Source organism: Urocitellus parryii, chromosome 2, assembly GCF_045843805.1.
Source record: "Urocitellus parryii isolate mUroPar1 chromosome 2, mUroPar1.hap1, whole genome shotgun sequence".
NCBI classification, from domain to species: domain Eukaryota; kingdom Metazoa; phylum Chordata; class Mammalia; order Rodentia; family Sciuridae; genus Urocitellus; species Urocitellus parryii.
This window is the reverse complement of record NC_135532.1, coordinates 79,302,111-79,321,631: the sequence shown is the minus strand read 5'-3', so window position 1 is coordinate 79,321,631 and position 19,521 is coordinate 79,302,111. Positions and strand designations below refer to the sequence as shown.

The window sequence follows — 19,521 nt, the reverse complement described above, 5'->3', positions numbered from 1 at the left end:
TCAGTGGCAGAGCATTTGCCTAGCACCTGGGAGGCACTGGGTTCAATCCTCAACACCACATAAAATAAATAAATAAATAAATGTATTATGTCCATCTACAACTAAAAAAATACTTAAAAGGTCTAATAAATCTTTGAGTATTTTAAGTCAGTTAGTTAGTTCCTATATACCTTGTGCTTATAAAATACATTTTTTAGACTAATTCAGAGAAGCATTTTAATTCTTTTTTGGTTTATTCTCTTTTGAAACTTTTTAATTCTTGACATTGTTAGAAATTTATGATAGTTACACAGTCCAAGGGCTATTAAGTAGATAAATTAACCTAAAGATTTTGAGAAGAACCAGATCACTGTGATCTGCTCTGTGTTCCACCCTTGTATGCATCTCATGTCCATCATTTATTAAAGTGTCCTTTTAAAAAAAAGAAAGCTGAGACCTCAAAATCGTGTTTCACTCTGAGGCACCCATACTCTGTCCCCCTTTGAATGCATATCCTACTCTATTGCTTCCTTGCTTGAATAAATCTCTTAATTTTCTTAAATAAATATCTGCTTGTTCCTCCTTTGAGGTGTCCTGAAATTCCCTTCTGAAGTGTAAGTCAAGAACTTGCCAGGGCCACATTGGACCTGAGGATCTCATTGGACCCCATGGATGGGGTCCAATTTTATTACAAACCCTTGTAATAAAATCCTTATAAGAGCATAGGAGCATTCATTGTTACATTTGGGTTTCTTGTTGGCTCCTCAAATAGCTCCAGAGCGATAAAGGTAAAAGGAGCTTCATTTGTTGATGTTGTTGCTCATTTGTTTTTAGTACTGGGGAATGAACACAGGAGCAGTCTACCTCTGAACTACCTCCCCAGTCCTTTTCTAATTTTATTTTTTTTTAATATTTTCTTTTAGTTGTTGACATTTATTTATTTATTTATTTAGAGAGAGGTGTGAGAGAGAGAATTTTTTTTAAATATTTATTTATTTATTTATTTATTTTTAGTTCTCGGCGGACACAACATCTTTGTTGGTATGTGGTGCTGAGGATCGAACCCGGGCCACACGCAAGCCAGGCGAGCGCGCTACCCCTTGAGCCACATCCCCAGCCCAGGAGTCTTTTTTTAAAAAAATATTTCTTTTAGTTGTAAATGGACACATTACCTTTATTTTATTTTTATATGGTGTTGAGGATCGAACTCAGTGCCTTCCACGTGCGAGGCGAGTGCTGTACCACTGAGCTACAACCCCAGCCCTTTAGGAATCTTTTTTAAGAAATAAATTCCTAAACCTACATGATGGAGAGTTGGGCCTACATTTTCTTCTAGTAGGTGCAGGGTCTCTGGCTTTTTTGTTATTTATAACAACTGAGTTTTAGTTAACTAGGTGATTTTGGGGAAATTCCTAAGAATGGGGACTGGTTACCCAAACTTTAATTAGAGGGTTGGAACTTTAAATCCCACTTTATAACCTCTAGGTAGGAGAGTTAATGATTTAATGAATCATGTCATTGCAATAAAGCCTGCATTAAAAACTCCAATTGAAGGGGTTCAGAAAACTTCCAACCAGGTTCACATTCATATGTAGGAAGGGTACACCCTCAACTTCATGGAATCAGAAGCTCCTGTGCTTGGGATTTTTTTTATTTTTTTAAATATAGCAGGAATTGGGGCTGGGGATGTGGCTCAAGCGGTAGCGCGCTCGCCTGGCATGCGTGTGGCCCGGGTTCGATCCTCAGCACCACATATCAACAAAGATGTTGTGTCCGCTGAGAACTAAAAAATAAATATTGAAGATTCTCTCTCTCTCTCTCTCTCTCTCTCTCTCTCTCTCCCTCCTCTCTCACTCTCTCTTAAAAATAAATAAATATAGCAGGAATTGAACCCAGGGGTGCTTAATCTCTGAACCACATCCCAGCTATTTTTATTTTTTATTTTGAGACAGGGTCTCGCCAAGTTGCTTAGGGCCTTGCTAAATTGCTGAGGCTGGCTTTGAACTTGTGATTCTCCTGCCTCGGCCTCCAGAGTCACTGGGATTACAGATGTGGGCCACGGTATCTGGCTCTGTGCTTGGGATTCTTACAGATACTACCCTATGTTCCTCTTTCTCTGGCTTCATTTTTATCATTTAAAAAATTTTTTTTAGTTGTCAATGGATCTTTTAGTCCTCATTTTTATCATTTATAACATCCTTCTTTAATGTTAAATATAATTTATAGGAATATATTGTTTTGGACAGTGCTCTTTCACTGGGCCCCTACAGGCCAGATTAAAAATAAAAATGGGATCACTCATGCTAAAGTTCCATTTCTAATGGAAGCTAAACTGTTAAATAACCTTCCAGGAAACTAGGAGAAATGAGAGATAATAATCAAATTTCCCAAACAGGCCAGTTTCAATCAACATAATAATGAAGTTCTCTGTCTTAATCTATGCACAAATAAACACAAGTGAACTAATTAGTTATTTTCTATTGTTTTGTCTCCTTGTTCCAGACATATAAGAAATTTAACTTTTCATTTGGGTGTTAGGATTGAACTCAGGGTTTTACACATGTTAAGCATGTAAACTCTAAACCCTGAGCTGCATACCTAGCCCCACGAAAGAAAATTTGAAATTGTTACCCAGTGTACTACCTCTAGTAATATAATAGTGGTCCACTTTAAGGTTTGAATATAGCCCTTGCTGCTCTACCACTGCACTTATTATTATTTTTGAGGGGGGTACTGGGGACTGAACTCAGGAGCACTCGACCACTAAGCCACATCCCTAGCCCTATTTTGTATTTTATTTAGAGACAGGGTCTCACCGAGTTGCTTAGCACCTCGTTTTTGCTGAGGTTGGCTTTGAACTTGACATCCTCCTGCCTCAGCCTCCCAAGCTACTGAGATTACAAGCAAGCGCCATTGCACCTAGCTACTGTACTTATTTTTTAAAAAAGAGACCTGTTTCTTTCTCCTGGCTCCTCCCTAATGTCTCCCCTTCCCTGATCTCAGGGGAAACAGGATTGCCTTTCTTCCTCATCCTAGGCAGTTATCTGTCCTCGAGCAAACACCCACCATAAGAAGGAAATAATCTAGACTTTGGGGAAGACACCAGATCTCAGAAATAACTATCTCCCAAAGTGAATTACAACTTCAACAGAGAAAACATGGAATATAGTCTTTGAATCACCTCTTTAAAAGCCCTCTGGTTTCCTAGATAGGCAGAATCATACAGCCTCTGGGACAGAAAACCTCCATGCTTCTTCTTTGCTAGCAAAGCAATAAACCTTTTTCCTTTTGCTCAAAACCATGTCCTTATTATTGGGTTGGCATTGAGGACAAGGACAAAGATTGATTACCTGCCTGATATTGTTTATCTGTCCTTACCTAATCTTGTTTATATTAGAGGAGAGGAATTTCCTTGTCAGTGGACTAGTTAAAACTGAGGGATCAAAGATGGCTGTCTGAGTGACCACCAGACAACCTTTAACTTCATTATAGTCTAATTCCCATAGTGACATTCGACCAATGCCATAACAGGAAACACCAGACCTGAGTTCCAGAAAATCTCTGCCTGTTCCAGGAAAAGATATGAATGAGGGGCTGGGGATGTGGCTCAAGCGGTAGCGCGCTTGCCTGGCATGCGTGCGGCCCGGGTTCGATCCTCCAGCACCACATACAAACAAAGATGTTGTGTCCACCAATAACTAATAAATAAATAAATATTAAAAAAAAAGATATGAATGAATATTCTACTCCTTTACTAACCTTCCCCTTTATTTCTTTCCCTCTCTATCTTTGTTCATTTCTGCTTTCTTTAGCCCTTATCTGTCTATAAAATTAAACTTTTCTGCTCAGCGCATTGAAATACTTTTTCTATTTCATGAACACTTCTGTGAACTGTTATGGCAAATTACTGAGCCTAGAAAGGACTGTGGGAACCTCTAACTTGAATCCAACTCAGACATTGGGTAACATGAGAACCCACCACTTGTGATTGGCATTTGAACTGGGGCAGTCCTGTGGGACTAAGCCCTTACTCTTTTGGCCTGAGCAGATGGTGTCAGAATTGAATTGAATTTAAAGTCATACAGCTGGTACTAAGGAACTAGTCAGTGTGTGTGTGTGGGGGGGAACCCACATCTGGAGACTAGAAGTATTGAGTAGAGAGGAAACAGGAGCTATTTCTTTCATAACTCCTTTGCTTTTAATATAAAAATGTAAAAAAAAAATCTTCAATATATGATGTGGTTTACTCTCAGTCTATCACTGTTATAATTAACATTTTAAGTAACTTAAGGGACCAGTAGCACTGAACTTTTATTGAGTCATGAACATGTTTGAGAATCTCCCTATAAAAATTTTCACATAAAATGCCATATTCAGCTGCCGTTATTCATAGCCATAGGGATATATACCCATAAGGATATATCCAGACTCCAGAATCCCAGATGAAGAGCCACTGAAGGGAAGTGATCCCATTTATACAGATATCCACCCTCCAAATCGTGTGCTGATGTATCAACCCAAAACTATAACAAAGAAAGTATGTGGAGCTTGTATATGAAAATATAATATTATAACTATAGAGGGTTTTTCTTCTTTCTTTCTTTTTTTAACTATAGAGGTTTATTTTAAAAAGTTTGTTTTGTTTTGTTTGTGGTGCTGGGGATTGAACCCAGGGCCTCACACATGCTAGACATGCACTTTAGTCCTGAGCTACACCCCAGCCCCATAGTTCAGGTTGTAAACCTTACCGTCCCAGTTGTTTTCTGAAGCTCTGTAGTTGATACCATTGTACAAAATTCCTTCTCTTGAATTAGTGCATACAGAGTTGCCTGAAAAGGGAAAAACATTAGTTCTTCATTAGCTTTTCTATGTCACAGTATCTTGGTTACTATAATGTGATTCGTGACATCCTCTCCCCTCTCAATGGAAATGAAAATCCTCCCAACTATGTTCCCAAAAGGGAAAAATCTGCCAGTGAGAGAGAGATATAAGAAAAAATATATATATAAGCAAAATACATTGTTTTATCCCTGGTATAACAAAATGTGCTTATTCTTACCTGTGTACAATGAGGAATAAATCCATAGACAAGAAGTCTATCATTATGGAACAAGGATGGCACTTGGGCTGGAGCCTGCAGGGCCTTGGGTGCATTTGTACTAAGTTGCTGCCATTTAACAGAGACAGAGTGGCAACTTGGGGAACATATCCTGGTCATTTGGTCTTTTACCTTTAATAAAAGAAGAATTATTTCTCTTTTAATGTTATATCCCCAAAATTATAATGTAACACTTAAAGTTTACTTTTTCTTCCTTGGAGATTTTGTAGTTTTTTTTTCTTCCTTTTTCCTGATATAAAGTACTTTTCCAAAGAGATTTTATATAGAATTTTTAATAATAGCATAATTGCATCATTTAAATTTACATCATTAAAATTATTCCATTAGCTAACTACGAATACACAACTTTGGTAAGAATAGATTCCAGTTATAAAAACTAGTTCTACAAAAGACTTGAAAGGCATTTCTCAAAAAAAGATATGTAATTTGCCAGTAAGCACATGAAAAGATGCTCAACATAACTAAACATCAAGAAAATACTGGCTAGGCATGATGGTGCATGCCTGTAATTCCAGTGATCTGGGAGGCTGAAGCAGGAGGATTGTTTGTTCAAAGCCAGCCTCAGCAACTTAGTGAGGCCCTAAGCAATTCAGCAAAACCCTGTCTTTAAATAAAAATATAAGAAAGGGCAGGGGTGCTGGGGATGTGGCTCAAGCGGTAGCGCGCTCGCCTGGTATGTTCAGGGCACTGGGTTCGATCCTCAGCACCACATAAAATAAAATAAAGATGCTGTGTCCACCAAAAACTAAAACATGAATATTAAAGAAAATTCTCTCTCTCCCTCCCTCCCTCCCTCTCTCTCTCTCTCTCTCTCTCTCTTAAAAAAAAAAACCAAAGAAATAAAAAAAGAAAGGGCAGGGGATATGGTTCAGTGATTAAGCGCCCCTGGCTTTAATCCCTAGCATACACACACACACAAAAAAAGAAAGAAAGAACGAAAGAAAATGCTAATCAAAACCACAATGTGATATAATTTCACACTCATCAGCAGGGCTATTAAAATCCCCCCAAAACAAAATAATGACTATTTGAGGGTCAGGAGTATATAGCTCAGTGTCTATGCCTGGCATAGACAAAGCCCTGGGTTTGGTTCTCAGTATTTCAATGCCTCCCCTCCCCATTAAGTACTGGAGAATTGAAATCCTGGTACATTGTTTCTGGGAATGTGAAATGATATATCTGCTGTAGAGGACAGAATGGAAGATCTTAAAAAAATTAAACAGAGTTACCATATGATGAAGTAATTTCATTTCTGAGTATATACTCCAAATTGAATACAGGGACTCAAATGCCAATGCTCACTGTGGAAAAATTCACAACACCAAAGAGGAGAAATAATATGTCCATTGATGTAAAAACAAAATGTGGTGTATATGGAATATTATTCAGCCTTAAAAAGGAAAGAAATTCTTCACATGCTATAATATAGATGAATTTTTAAAACATAATGCTAAATGAAATATACCATATACAAATGGACAAATGTCTTACAGTTATATAAGATACAGAAAGTAGAAGAGAGGTTAGTGGGAACAGCAGAGGAGACAATGTGGAATTATTTCTGTTTGAGATAATGAAAAAGTTCTGGAGGTGGATAAATGGTGATGACTTAATGCCAGTGAACTATACACTTAAAAATGGCTAAAGGACTGAGGATGTAGGTCAGTGGTAGAGTGCTTACTTAGCATGTGTGAGACCCTGGGTTCCATCCCCAGCCAGAGGAAGAAAAGGAGGGGAGAAGGGGGGGGTTAAAGTGATAAACTTTATGTAATATTTTGCCACATTAAAAAGTAAACCAAGGGCTGGGGATATAGCTTAGTGGTAGAACACTTGCATACCATGTGTGAGGCCCTGGGTTTGATCCCCAGTGCTGGAAAAAAAAAAAAAAAAAAAAGAAATCCCAGAAAAACATGTCTATTGGGAATTGGTTCAAGGATCTCCTAGGACACCAAAATCTGCAGATGTTCCAGTCCCTTATATAAAATGTTGCAGTGTTTGTATAGTACATTCACATATTCTCAATATGCTTTAAATAATCTCTAGATGACATTTTTTATTTTTCAACAGGGTCTCACTAAGTTGCTAATGAGTAAGAAGAGTCAATGGTCAGTAATCAGAAGTGTTGGGCTCCAACTGAGGTCTTGCTCAGACCACACAAGGAGTCTAACTGGTAAAAATATTAATGGGCACCATCAAGGCCTATTTCTAAAGTAAAAATCCATGAGGCTCCCCTGTGAGAATACTTTAGCCAACTCCTCTGTCCTGGAGAGGTGGTAAAATGGAAGGTGAGAGTGAACCCAGATGGGAGTTACTTGAAGGATTAAAATTCAGGCTAAAGGAAACGACCAATAGCCTTGACACTTTTCAATGCCTGGTTAACAGATTTTGCTCCATAGTCTACCCAAAACCATATATGCCCCTAAGCTAGCACACCAAAGTAGGTTTTTCTGATATTTGGGCCCCTCCCATATCTTGTGAGTTCTCTTTCTTCTCACTTAAAATCCTACTCTGTTTACTCTTCCTTTCTGCTATTGTCTGTGGATTTTATTCTTCAAATTTGTGAGACAAGAACCCAGAAGGAAATTGGTGAAGCAGGGACTCTTGTCTCATTTCAAAACTCCAGTTTCAATAAGGCTGGCCTGGAACTTCTGATTCTCCTGCCTCAGCCTCTTGAGTTGCTGGGATTACAGGGTTTTGTGTAATTATAGGATTACAGGATTATATGGTACATTCCAGGCCAGCCTTAGCAATTTAGCCAGACACTATCTCAAATAAAAAACAAAAAGGGCTGGGGATATAGCCTAGCTATAAAGTGTCCCTGGGTTCAATTCCCAGTACAAAAAAAAAAGGAGGGCTGGCTCGCTCAGTGGCAAAGCGCTTGCCTAGCATGCGTGAGGCACTGGGTTCAATCCTCAACACCACCTAAAAATTAAGAAATAAAATAAAGGCATTCTGTCCATCTACAACTTCAAAAATAAAAAATAAAAAGGAGAAATCCAACAATTAGGAGGAAGGTATGATTAAGTGATCACTCTGTTCTTGCTAGTTACAAAATGGGTATTATCTGAAGATTGGGGCTCACTTGGTAGCTTTTGCTTTTTTACAGCTCCCCAAGAAAACATGGAAGATACTGTCAGTCATGTAAGAATATAATATTTCTGCATGTAAACATAAGACTAGAGATAAGATGTTTAAAAAACATACCTGTTTTTTCCAACTATGTTTGGATTTTGAGTTAAAATATTCAAAAACTCCAGCACCACACTGAGACAAAGTCCTTAGGATATGGCGATTTGCTGTAGAACTGATCACATTTCACAAGTTTTAGTTTCAAGAAATCTTGCACACATTTTAAAGTACATGTTAACAATGTTGACAAAGCTTAATAGAAGAGACATTATATGAAAAAGAAGTTACTTTTCTATAGCTAAAGTTAAAGAGATAAAATGGGGTCAGGGCAAAGCTCAGCTATAAAGTGCTTGCCTAGCATGCACAAAGCCTGGGTTCTATCCCCAGTGCTTGAAAGAAAAAGAGAGAGAGAGAGAGAGAGAGAGAGAGAGAGAGAGAGAGAGAGAGAGAGAGAAAGAAGAAGAAGGAGGAGGAGGAGGAGGAGGAGGAGGAGGAGGAGGAGGAGGAGGAGGAGGAGGAGGAGAGGAGAGGGGAGGGAAAGGGAGGGGAGGGGAGGGGAGGGGGGAGGGAGGGAGAAAATAAATGATAACAGACAGAAGGAAATATCTGAAGGTTTGCTTAATTTAAGCTTTCATGTATAGAGGACTTATTTATTTTTTACAGTAGTAAAAAAAAAAATGAAATTCCTGGGCTGGGGCTATAACAGCTGAGTGCTGAGAGCTTGCCCAGCACATGTGAGGTACTGGGTTCAATCCTTAGCACCACATAAAAAAATAAACAAATAAAGTAAAGGTGGAAGGAAGGAAGGAAGGAAGGAAGGAAGGAAGGAAGGAAGGAAGGAAGGAAGGAAGGAAGGAATTCCTGTGTTGGGGATGTGCTCAGTGGTAGAGTGCTTGCCTGGCATGCCTAGGCCCTGGGTTTCATTTCCCACACCACCAAAAAATTTTGAAAAGAAAAAAGTAGAAATTCTTCACACCTGTTTTCCAGAGAAACAGCCCTTCCCCTACCTGAACAATGTGCTGAGGGGAGGGCCTGCTCTATGCATGATCTCAGAATAGAGGTACCTAACAACCATTTGTGGGGTTGTTTCAGGAAGAACCAAGGTTTCCCCACCCACCCTCCACAACTCCCCACCTGGCATGGGATGGGAGCTCTGTATGAATACCAGGAAGCCCACTTTGCTCTGTCATTTCCTTACATGGATGCCACATACCTTAGTACAATCCCATGGAACTAACTATATTTGTGTGTGTGGGGGTAATTTCTTAGGAAATGTATACTAGAGGTTTGAAAATGCAAATATAGAGCCATAAAAGAGGGAGCAAGGCAACAGGAAATGGGGGCATGGATCAAAGGGCAGACAACCTCCAACTAGTCCAATTCGCCAGAGGGAACTGTGCCCAGGCTACTCAGGACAAGCTGGACATCTGGGTTGTTGTGTGAAATAATCCAACGAGGCAGGTATTTTCACTTTCACCTTCATTTTACAAAGGCAAGGTTAAATAACTTGCCTGAGATCACAGCTAATGAGTGAGTGGCCTACTGGAGTTTTGAGATCCACGCAATCTGGCCCAGAGCCCAGAGCTCTGCCCTGTGCCCTATATAGCTTCTATGTACTACTATCAATTTCTAGACTTTCAAAAATCCTGTTCAGGCCATCTAAAAGACCTACCTGCTAGCTGTCTTTTACCATAGCAACCAGATCTCTGAGACTTACCCCACCCCACAGGTGAACAATCTGGTATGGTGGACGTTTCTTTTCACAAGCTGCAATGTTAGACTCTCATTCTGGAGGTGGCCATCAGATATGAGGAGAATATTTCGTAACCCTTGAGAAGGGTACAGTAAACTTAAATACCGGAGCATTTTCCAGAAGTCTGTGTTCCCCATAGTAGGTGTAGCAGACTGTAAGAGTTGAAACAAAAGATCATTTACTCCTTTTTGGATTATACTCACCATTAACTGCAATCATTCACTGAAGCACATCTCTTTTTTTTTTTTTTTTTTTTTTTGGTAAGAGTTGCTTAACCACTGAGCCAAATCTCCAGCCCTTGACACAGGGTCTCACTAAGTTGCTTAGGGCCTCGCTAAATTGCTGAGGCTATTCTTGAATTTGCGATCCTCCTGCTTCAGCCTCTGGAGTCACTGGGATTATAGACATGCCACTACCATGCCTGGCTGAAAACCATCTCCTGGGAGGGTTTAGAGATATACCATTATCGAAAAGATATTCTTCCTAATTCTATATTTGTGAAATAACTATAATTATGTCCTTTTGGTTTATAATCGTGGCATGCATAAATGAAAATATTATCACTTGGCATTTATTTGCTTTTTAAAAATAGTTTTTAGGGGCTGGAGTTGTGGCTCATTGGTAGAGTGCCTGCGTAGCACATGTGAGGCACTGGGTTTTATCCTCGGCACCACATAAAAAAATAAAAAAACAAATAAATAAATAAAATAGATGTATTGTGTCCATCTACAACTAAAAAACTTTTTAAAAAGTTTTCAAAGAACTATTACATATATGCAAAGAAACATCTCATCAAAGCACCCCTGGGTTTGCCAGCCTTGATTGAGGTGGTGAAATGTCATTCTCAGCTTGTTTCATTTTAAATGAATGAAAACAAGGGACAGAAGATAACTTTCTGAAATGTTAATGCTAGCTGCATTGCATGGTGGGACTATGGGCAATTTTTCTCTTTATGTTCTTTTTAATTTCCAATTTTCTTTAGTGAGTTTATATACTTTTATTTATTTTATCATTATTATAGGAATACATTGTTATGGTTTGAATGAGCATACCTCTGCCCTCACCCCCTCCACTGCCATGGGTTAAAGGCTTGGTTGCCAGCCTGTGGCATTACTGGGAGGTGATAGAACATTTAGGAGGTGTGGCCTAGTGGTAGGTCACTGGGGGTGTGCCCTTGGAAGGATATATTTGTTTCTGGCAATCATGAGGTAAATAGGCCCCCTATACCATGAGCTCCTGCCAGGATGAACTATCCCACCGCAGACATAAAACAAGAGGGCCAGGAGTCCACGGACTAAAAGCTGTGAAACAGCAAGACAAAATAAATACTGAGAATTGATTTATCTCAGGTATTCATTACAGAAATCAAAAGCTGGCTAACACATCTGCCAACACAGAAAAACTTCAGGGGGAATAAGTTCTGGATAATACAACTAAAAGTTTCATAGACAAAAGCTCAGAAAACTGAGGAAGTTTCTCTTACTCACCATAATGAACTCTGTTGACACATCATTGCTCATGATGTACTTAGGATATGAAAATAACTCCTTGTAACCTGTGTAATAAGATTAGTGTGAGGTGTTACCATTAAATATTTACTGGATTGACTATTAACAAACAGTAATCCTACTTTATACCACTGCTGCTATCACAAAAAAATGTTATGTCTTTATGTGCATACTTTGGAGAGTACTATGTGTAATAGTTTCTTTTTGTGTATGACAGTTTCAATGTACAAAAAACCAAAAAACAAAAAACAAAAAAAACCAGAAACAAACCCAGGGCTGGGGTTGTGGCTCTGTGGTAGAGTGCTTGCCTAATCTGTGTGAGGTACTTGGTTCGATCCTTAGCACCACATAAAAATAAATAAGTAAAATAAAGGTATTGTGTCAATCTACAACTAAAATATATAAATTTTAAAAACCCACCACAGTGTTCCTCTACATAATATATTCCAAAGCAAACTATGCACTATAGTTTGCAAAATGTTCTAAGTCAAATTCCATGTGTAGATTTCTGCATTGCCTTTGCAAAGAAAGGTATGGGTGTGTTGCAATGGTACTAGCAGCTTAATCCTGGAAGGATACAACCTCCATCCATGCCTTTTGCATGCCTATTTGACCGCTACCCCCAGCAGAACAGACCCTAGCTCCATTGTAAAGGACCTTCTGCTGAGTGACACAGAAGATAAGAATTAATGGGATACGATTATCCCCTCACTCCATTCTATGCTTTCTTTCATCCCTGCGGTGCCAAAGTGTGTTGACCTGACTCCCTGAGATCATTCCTCACAGGTTTTCTATGACCTATTGATTCTAAATGTCTGTCCTTAACCTTGGGACCATCTTACTCAGCAGAGTAAAGATCTTGCACTCAGTTGAGTTGGTATTAAAAAACAAAAGTAATATTTATACTTCATCTAGCATAGATCAAGTCCTGTTTTAAATGTTTTACATACATTAGCTCAGGCCTTACAACAACACTATGAGATAGTAATTATTACCCTCAGATTGCAGATGAGGAAACTTCGGCACCAGAGTTCAAACATCTTGTTCAGCATGACACATAGAATTTGTAAGTGTCATGGTACACTTTAGTTCTGGACCCAGGAGACCTGGTTCCAAAGTTCTTTTTGTTTGTTTATTTGTTGGTTGGTACCATGGATTGAATCCTGGAGCACTTAACCACTGAGCTACATCCCCAGACCTTTTTTATCTTTTATTTTGAAACAAGATCTTGCTAAGTTACTTAGCGCTTTGCTAAATTGCCGAGTTGGCTGTGAACTTGCGATCCTCCTGACTCAGCTTCCTAAATTGCTGGGATTATAGGCATGCACCTCTACACCCAGTGTTTGTTTTTATGGTGGTGTAAATCAAATCCAAGGCCTCACATATGCCAGACAAGTGCTTTACCACTGAGTTACATCTCTGTCCCTCGGCTTCAGAATTCTTGGGCTTAAGCTTTGTGTTAGGTTATCTCTTGCTCCATAGAGGATGTTCACATTAAGGAAGAAGAACACATTGGACTGGGGACAAAGTACACTTACCTGTGCCAAATTGTATAATGTTCACTTTTTGCTTCTCACCCACCAAGGATAGTGCATACAAAGCAATTTGCTTGGCTTGCATAAATGTCACACCCTCCATGGAATTGGAACAATCAAGACAAATAATGACTTCGTTCTTGTTAGCCAGGTCAGGGAGGGTAGCATCAAGATTGGGTTGAAAGACAAGCATACAAGCCTGAAAGAATAAAAAAGATCTTGGATGGGAGCTTCTTGTATCTTAAATAGGAAAAGATCTACTTGCCAAATTCTAAAACTTTGTAGTAAGGTAAACAAATGGTATGAAAACAAAAACAATAAGATGTATTTAACAACAAGATGACCTACTAGGAGCTCAAATTAAGACTAAAATGTTAAAGCTGAAGATTCCAACATATAGGACTCTTGAGAAGTCAAGAATCAATAAAGAATACCTGAAAAAACATCCTGTAGTATTAATGTTATTTGTAAAATAAATAAATAATATGCTCTTCTCATACACACACTATTCTAAAAGGAATTTAGATGATATTATGATTACTAAAATATGTACAGATAACTTTTATTAATGAACCAATATTTAAAGTACAACTACTATTACAACTTTTTAAGTGAAGAGCAATTCTTCGTTAAAACTACACAAAATGGTCTTATGGTCATAAATAATTTTTTGTTTTTCTAGTATCAAAATTTAAAACACATAAAAAGTACATAGACTAACCGATGTAATATCTGATGATGGATTTAGTTTTTGGTGGGGATTTAGGTAAAAACTACAATCTTAGCCAGGTGTGGTGGTGCATGCTTGTAATCTCAGCCGCTCGGGAGGCTAAGGATGTGGATCACAGGTTTGAAGCCAGCCTCAGCAATTCAGTAAAGCTATAAACCTAGTGAGACCCTGCCTCAAAATGAAAAATAAAAAGTGCTGGGAATGTGGCTTAGTGGCTGAGCACCCCTGGGTTTAGTCCCTGTTACCACCACCCCTCAACTCCCCAAAACGACAACAACAACAACAAAACAATCTTGCTGGGTATGGTGGTACAGTGACACATGCCTGAAATTCTAGTGGTACAAGAGGCTGAGGTAAGAGGATCACAAGTTCAAGGCCAGCCTCAGCAACTTAGTAAGGCCTTAAGTAACTTAGTGAGATTATGTCTCAAAAAACAGAAAGTATTGGGGATGTAACTCAGTGTAAAGTGCCTCTGAGTTTAATCCCCAGTACCAAAAAAATAAAAAATAAACAAAAACAGAAACAAAATGACAATAATAACAAAAACTATAATCTTTGTAGGGAAATAAGCCACATGATGGTTTTGGTAGAAGCCTCAGAAGTTGGTCATTCTTGATATAATTTATTTTTAGTTGCAGAATCTTGGAGTGTGAGAATTCATTTTGCAATGCTAGTTTTTTAGGATTATCAATAATTTCCAAGTTAAAATATCCTATTTATTCTGAAATATTTTTCCAACAATGTCTCTTGAAAGTAAGAAGTATCTTACCTCACTTTCTTTCTCTGGATGTTTTTCAACCCACATTCTTGGGAGATATGCAGCAGACAAACTGATGTGAAGAGAAAATCCACTGCTATCTAAGGAGCTGCCTTCCAGGGTGCTAATCACAGCTTTACAGTCTGTGCTCTACAAAGCAAAGAGCCATATGATAAAGTAAATAATGGAATAATACCATATTACCAATTTGCATCTACCTGTCAAGTAGCAAGCCCTTCCAAAATTTATATAACTCCATTAAAAAATCAACAATGTGGTAATAAATTCCAAAATTATAAAATGTAGGTTTTAGACCTAGGACCATTATCATATCAGTTACCCTCCTGAAATCCTAGAGTTAATTTAGTTAAGTGTGAGATCATCTTAACTCTGGATCCAAAGATTATAGATCTGTAATTCAGTTGGATCTATCTGGATATAGCAGATAATCAGAGCCTAGAACAGTAAAATAGAACATTCAATAGAAGTCTTAGGATTGTATCTTATTTGTAAATTATATTTTCAAGAATATGAAAATATACATGATAAGCTTTAAAATAATGAAGACAACATGGGTAAATTGAAAAATGCCATAAAGTCTCTTCACTCTTGTATACTTACCCCTCTGCAATGTAACTTGGAAGCTCCTCCTACCTGGAGGTGACATCTATTTCTCCACCTTTGAATTGGCTAATGGAGTTGGCCATATGACTTGCTTTGGTCAATGAGACACTGGCAAATGTGATGTAAGCAGGCACTTGAAAAGTGTTTGTGCAATGGGGCTGGCCCTTTTTGTTTCTACTGGGACTCTTCTACCACTAGGTAAATAACCCTAAGCCACCTTGCTGGATAGGATAATGGGCTACAATGGTCACCATCCTAGCTGACATTGGACCAGCACTTGTATGTGTAAGGCTATTGTATACCATACTGTTCAAGTCACAGAACTGTGAGAATAATAAATGCTCGAGATAAGGTTCTGTTGTGTTACTCAAGCTGATCCCAAACTTTTAGGCTCAAATGATTCTCTTGCCTCATCATTTAATTAGCTGAGACTATACGTGTGTACCACTGTGTCTGGAAATGTATGCTGTTTGAAGCCACAAAGTTCAGGAACAATGTGTTACATACAGCAAAGCTAACTGCTGTGAAGGGCTTCTTGTTCAGGATGGAATGTATGAGTTTAATTCTACTCCCTATCAAAATGCTAAGCTTCCCTGAAATTGAAAGGAAGCAATAAAAAAGGCATAAATCCATGAAGATATTTAGATCAGGAAAAAAGATGATAGCAGATTAAAGATGTCAGCAAATTTTAGGAAGATAGAAAATTGATGAATGTGTGATAAATGGCTTATCCAGAATGAAGGGGATGATCATAAGCATTGGGTTCCAATTATTACTTGATCTCTCACTAAAGGAAATTGGAGATTTATTACCTAGAGAAATCTAACTAAATAGAACCCAAACAAGGAAATGGTAGGTCTAATGGGGCATAGGAGTACAGACTGCTTCATTTAGGGGAATGAAGTGCAAACCAGTATCCTAAAACACGGGTCCCTTAGAGTCACTCTTAATCACCATATTCTATGAACATCCTAGAATTTCTCATTTCTCAGTCCTAAGGATGAATACAGAGGGTCATCCACACATTTGGGAAAAAGCCTCTAACATGAAATATGGAAGTAGGCAAACAAGCCAAAAAGAAAAAAGGAATTCAAAGAAAAGAGACACAAAAAACAGGAAAAAATTAGAAATGATTTTAGGGAAACAAAAGAGGATAGTACATCCATGAAATACACAAAGTTGCTATAAAAAAAGAAATGCTTATAGATCACAAAAAAGCTCTGACAAATAAAAGATAAGAGAAGTAAGATTTAAAATATTAGTAGACTTAGGCATGGTGGTGTAAGCCTATAATCCTAGTGACGGAGGAGTCTGAGGCTGGAGGATCGTGAGTTCAAAGCCAGACTCAGCAAAAGCAAGGTACTAAGCACAAGGCACCCAGCAAGACCCTGTCTCTAAATAAAATATAAAATAGGGCTGAGGTTGTGGTTCAGTGGTTAAAGCCCCCCAGTTCAATCCTTGGTACCAAAAAAAAAAAAAGTGGGATATATATCCCAAATCTAGAGGCCACAAGTACAGTTAATAAGAATTATATTAATATGAAATTTCAGAATTCCAGGGATAGAGAGAAGATCTGAAATTCTTATAGAAAAAAATATGCATCTGTGTGTGTGTATGTAGCTATATCTATCTAGCTAGCTATATATCTTTTTTGTTTGTTTATTTGTTTGTTAAGTTTTAGTACTAGAGATTGAACCCTGGGGCATTTAATCACTGGGCTACATCCCTAGTCACCCCCTCTTTTTTTAGTTGGACACAATACTTTTATTTTATTTTTTCATTTTTATGTGGTGCTGAGGATTGAACCCAGGGCCTTGCACATGTGAGGCAAGTGCTCTACCACTGAGCCATAACCCCAGCCCATCCCTAGCCCTTTTTTTAAATTATTTTTTTATTTTTAAAATTGATTTAAAAAAATGTCAGTGGAATACATTACAATTCTTATTACATATATACAGCAGAATTTTTCATATCTCTGGTTGTATATAAAGTATGTTGACACCAATTCATGTCTTCATAGATGTACTTTGGATAATAATGATCATCACATTCCACCATCCTTGCTAATCCCTGCCCCCTTCCTTTCCCTCCCACCCCTCTGCCCTATCTAGAATTCATCTATTCCTCCCATGCTCCCCCTCCCTGCCCCACTATGAGTCAGCCTCCTTATATCAGAGAAAACACTCAGCATTTGTTGTTTTTTGGATTGGCTAACTTTACTTAGCATTATCTTCTCCAATGTCATCCATTTACCTGCAAATGCCATGATATTATTTTCTTTTAATGCTGAGTAAAATTCCATTGCATATATAAGCCACATTTTTTAATCCATTCATCCACTGAAAGGTATCTAGGTTGGCTTCACAGTGTAGTATTGTGAATTGTGCTGCTATAAACATTGATGTGGCCATGTCCCTGTAGAATGCTGTTTTTAAGTCTTTTGGGTATAGACTGAGGAGAGGGATAGCTGGGTCAAATGGTGGTTCCATTCCCAGATTTCCAAGGAATCTCCATACTGCTTTCCATATTGGCTGCACTAATTTGCAATTAATATTGGGACAGCAATATATGAGTGTACCTTTTTCCCCACATCCTCGCCAACACTTATTGTTGTTTGTCTTCATAATAGCTGCCATTCTGACTGGAGTGAGATGATATCTTAGATTAGTTTTGATTTGCATTTCTCTAATTGCTAGAGGTGATGAACATTTTTTCATATATTTGTTGATTGATTGTATATTCTCTTCTGAGAAGTGTCTTTTTAGGTCCTTGGCCCATTTATTGATAGGGTTATTTGTTAGCTTTTTGAGTTCTTTGTATACCCTAGAGATTAGTGCTCTATCTGATATGTGAGTGGTAAAAATTTGCTCCCAGGAAGAAAAAGTACGCCCTAATCTTCATCATGTGGGATTAGGCCCCAACTTCCTTAATAAGACTCCTATAGTGAAAGAATTAAAACCAAGAATCATGGGGCTGGGGATGTGGTTCTATGATAGAGTGCTTGCCTAGCATGTGTGAGGCACTGGGTTTGATTCTCAGCACCACATAATAAAAAAACAAAATAAATAAATAAAAGGTCCATCAATAACATTGAAAAAAAAACAAGAATCAATAAATGGGATGGAATCAAACTAAAAAATTTCTTCTCAGCAAAAGAAACAATTTATGAGGTGAATAGAGAGCCTAGCCCTTTTTATGTTTTATTTTGAGCAGAGTCAAACTAAGTTGCTCAGGGACTTGCTAAGTTGTTGAGGCTGGCTTTGAACTTGTGACCCTCCTGCCTCAGTCTCCCAAATTGCTGGGATTATATGCATGCACCATCATGTCTAGCTGTATTCTGGGAGAAAACGATTTCTAACTCAGGATTTTACATCTCACTAAAGGAGCAATTGCAGCATAGAATATCTATTTCCTGAAAACATGTATACTATCTGTACACTCTTACTCAGGAAAGCAAGTGGATGGTGAGCTCTGCCAAACTGAGGGAAGAAAAAAGATAAAGGTAGGATCTGAGGATGAAGCTCAGTGGATGAACCCAAGGCCTTGGATTCAATTTTCAGCACTGCAAAAAAAAAAAAAAAAAAAAAAAGAGAGAGAGAGAGAGATAAAAATTTAAAGCCCCCTGCTAGGGTTGTGGATGTAGTTCAGTGATCAAATGCTTGCCTAGCATATAAGGCCCTGGATTCCATCTCTGGTAAGAAAAGAAAATTTAACAAAAATTTTAAAAATAACTGACTAAATAAATACCCCCCACCCCCCACACACACACCAAGGGAGAACAATAAAGGAATGCACATTCCTAGCATTAGTCAAGCTGGGCTACAGTAGGAGTGGGAGACTAGAGGGAGGGAAGGTGAAGAAAATAGAAAGCAAATGGATTATTTTTAGTATTTGCCAGTGTGAAAAATAATATTGAGAGAGACTAGAAATCAAATAAGTGAAAAGGATAAGTTTTTAAAAAAAGAAAATGCCATGTAGAGGTTAAAAAAGATACTGGCAGGGCTGGGGTTGTGGCTTAGTCTAGTATCTTAAGTTTCTACCTGCAGTGTCAGCATGTGTGAGGCATTGGGTTCGATCCTCAGCATCACATAAAAGTCAATAAATAAAATAAAGGTATTGTATCCATGTAAAACTAAAAAAAAATTTTAAAAAATAATGGCATCATAACCCAGTTTTTAAACTAAATGGTCAACACTATTTACATAGTCATAATCATTTAAACACTGACTTACCACTGTGATAAAACTCTTTTGGAATAATGAGGACAGGAAAAGTAGGGGATGAGTTAGGTGGAAGAGGGAAAAGTTCACCCACCATAACAGGATGTCAAAAGGTAATAATTTCTTCTCTTTTTGTAGTACTTGGGGTTGAACCCAGGCCTTGTGCA

General features: G+C 38.1%; 1 protein-coding gene across 4 annotated transcripts in view; it reads right to left on the bottom strand.

The window, feature by feature from the left end:
• Parp4 (poly(ADP-ribose) polymerase family member 4) overlaps window positions 1-19,521 on the bottom strand; it is a 90,840-nt gene that overhangs the window by 27,194 nt on the left and 44,125 nt on the right. For all 4 annotated transcript variants that reach the window (XM_077795229.1, XM_077795231.1, XM_077795230.1 and 1 more), the window contains 7 exons: window positions 14,523-14,660; window positions 13,027-13,222; window positions 11,468-11,535; window positions 9,945-10,132; window positions 8,303-8,402; window positions 5,039-5,209; window positions 4,728-4,808 (listed from right to left, as the gene is read on the bottom strand). In XM_077795229.1, the coding sequence (XP_077651355.1) occupies window positions 4,728-4,808; window positions 5,039-5,209; window positions 8,303-8,402; window positions 9,945-10,132; window positions 11,468-11,535; window positions 13,027-13,222; window positions 14,523-14,660 (942 nt within the window). The remainder of the gene's footprint in view (window positions 1-4,727; window positions 4,809-5,038; window positions 5,210-8,302; window positions 8,403-9,944; window positions 10,133-11,467; window positions 11,536-13,026; window positions 13,223-14,522; window positions 14,661-19,521) is intronic.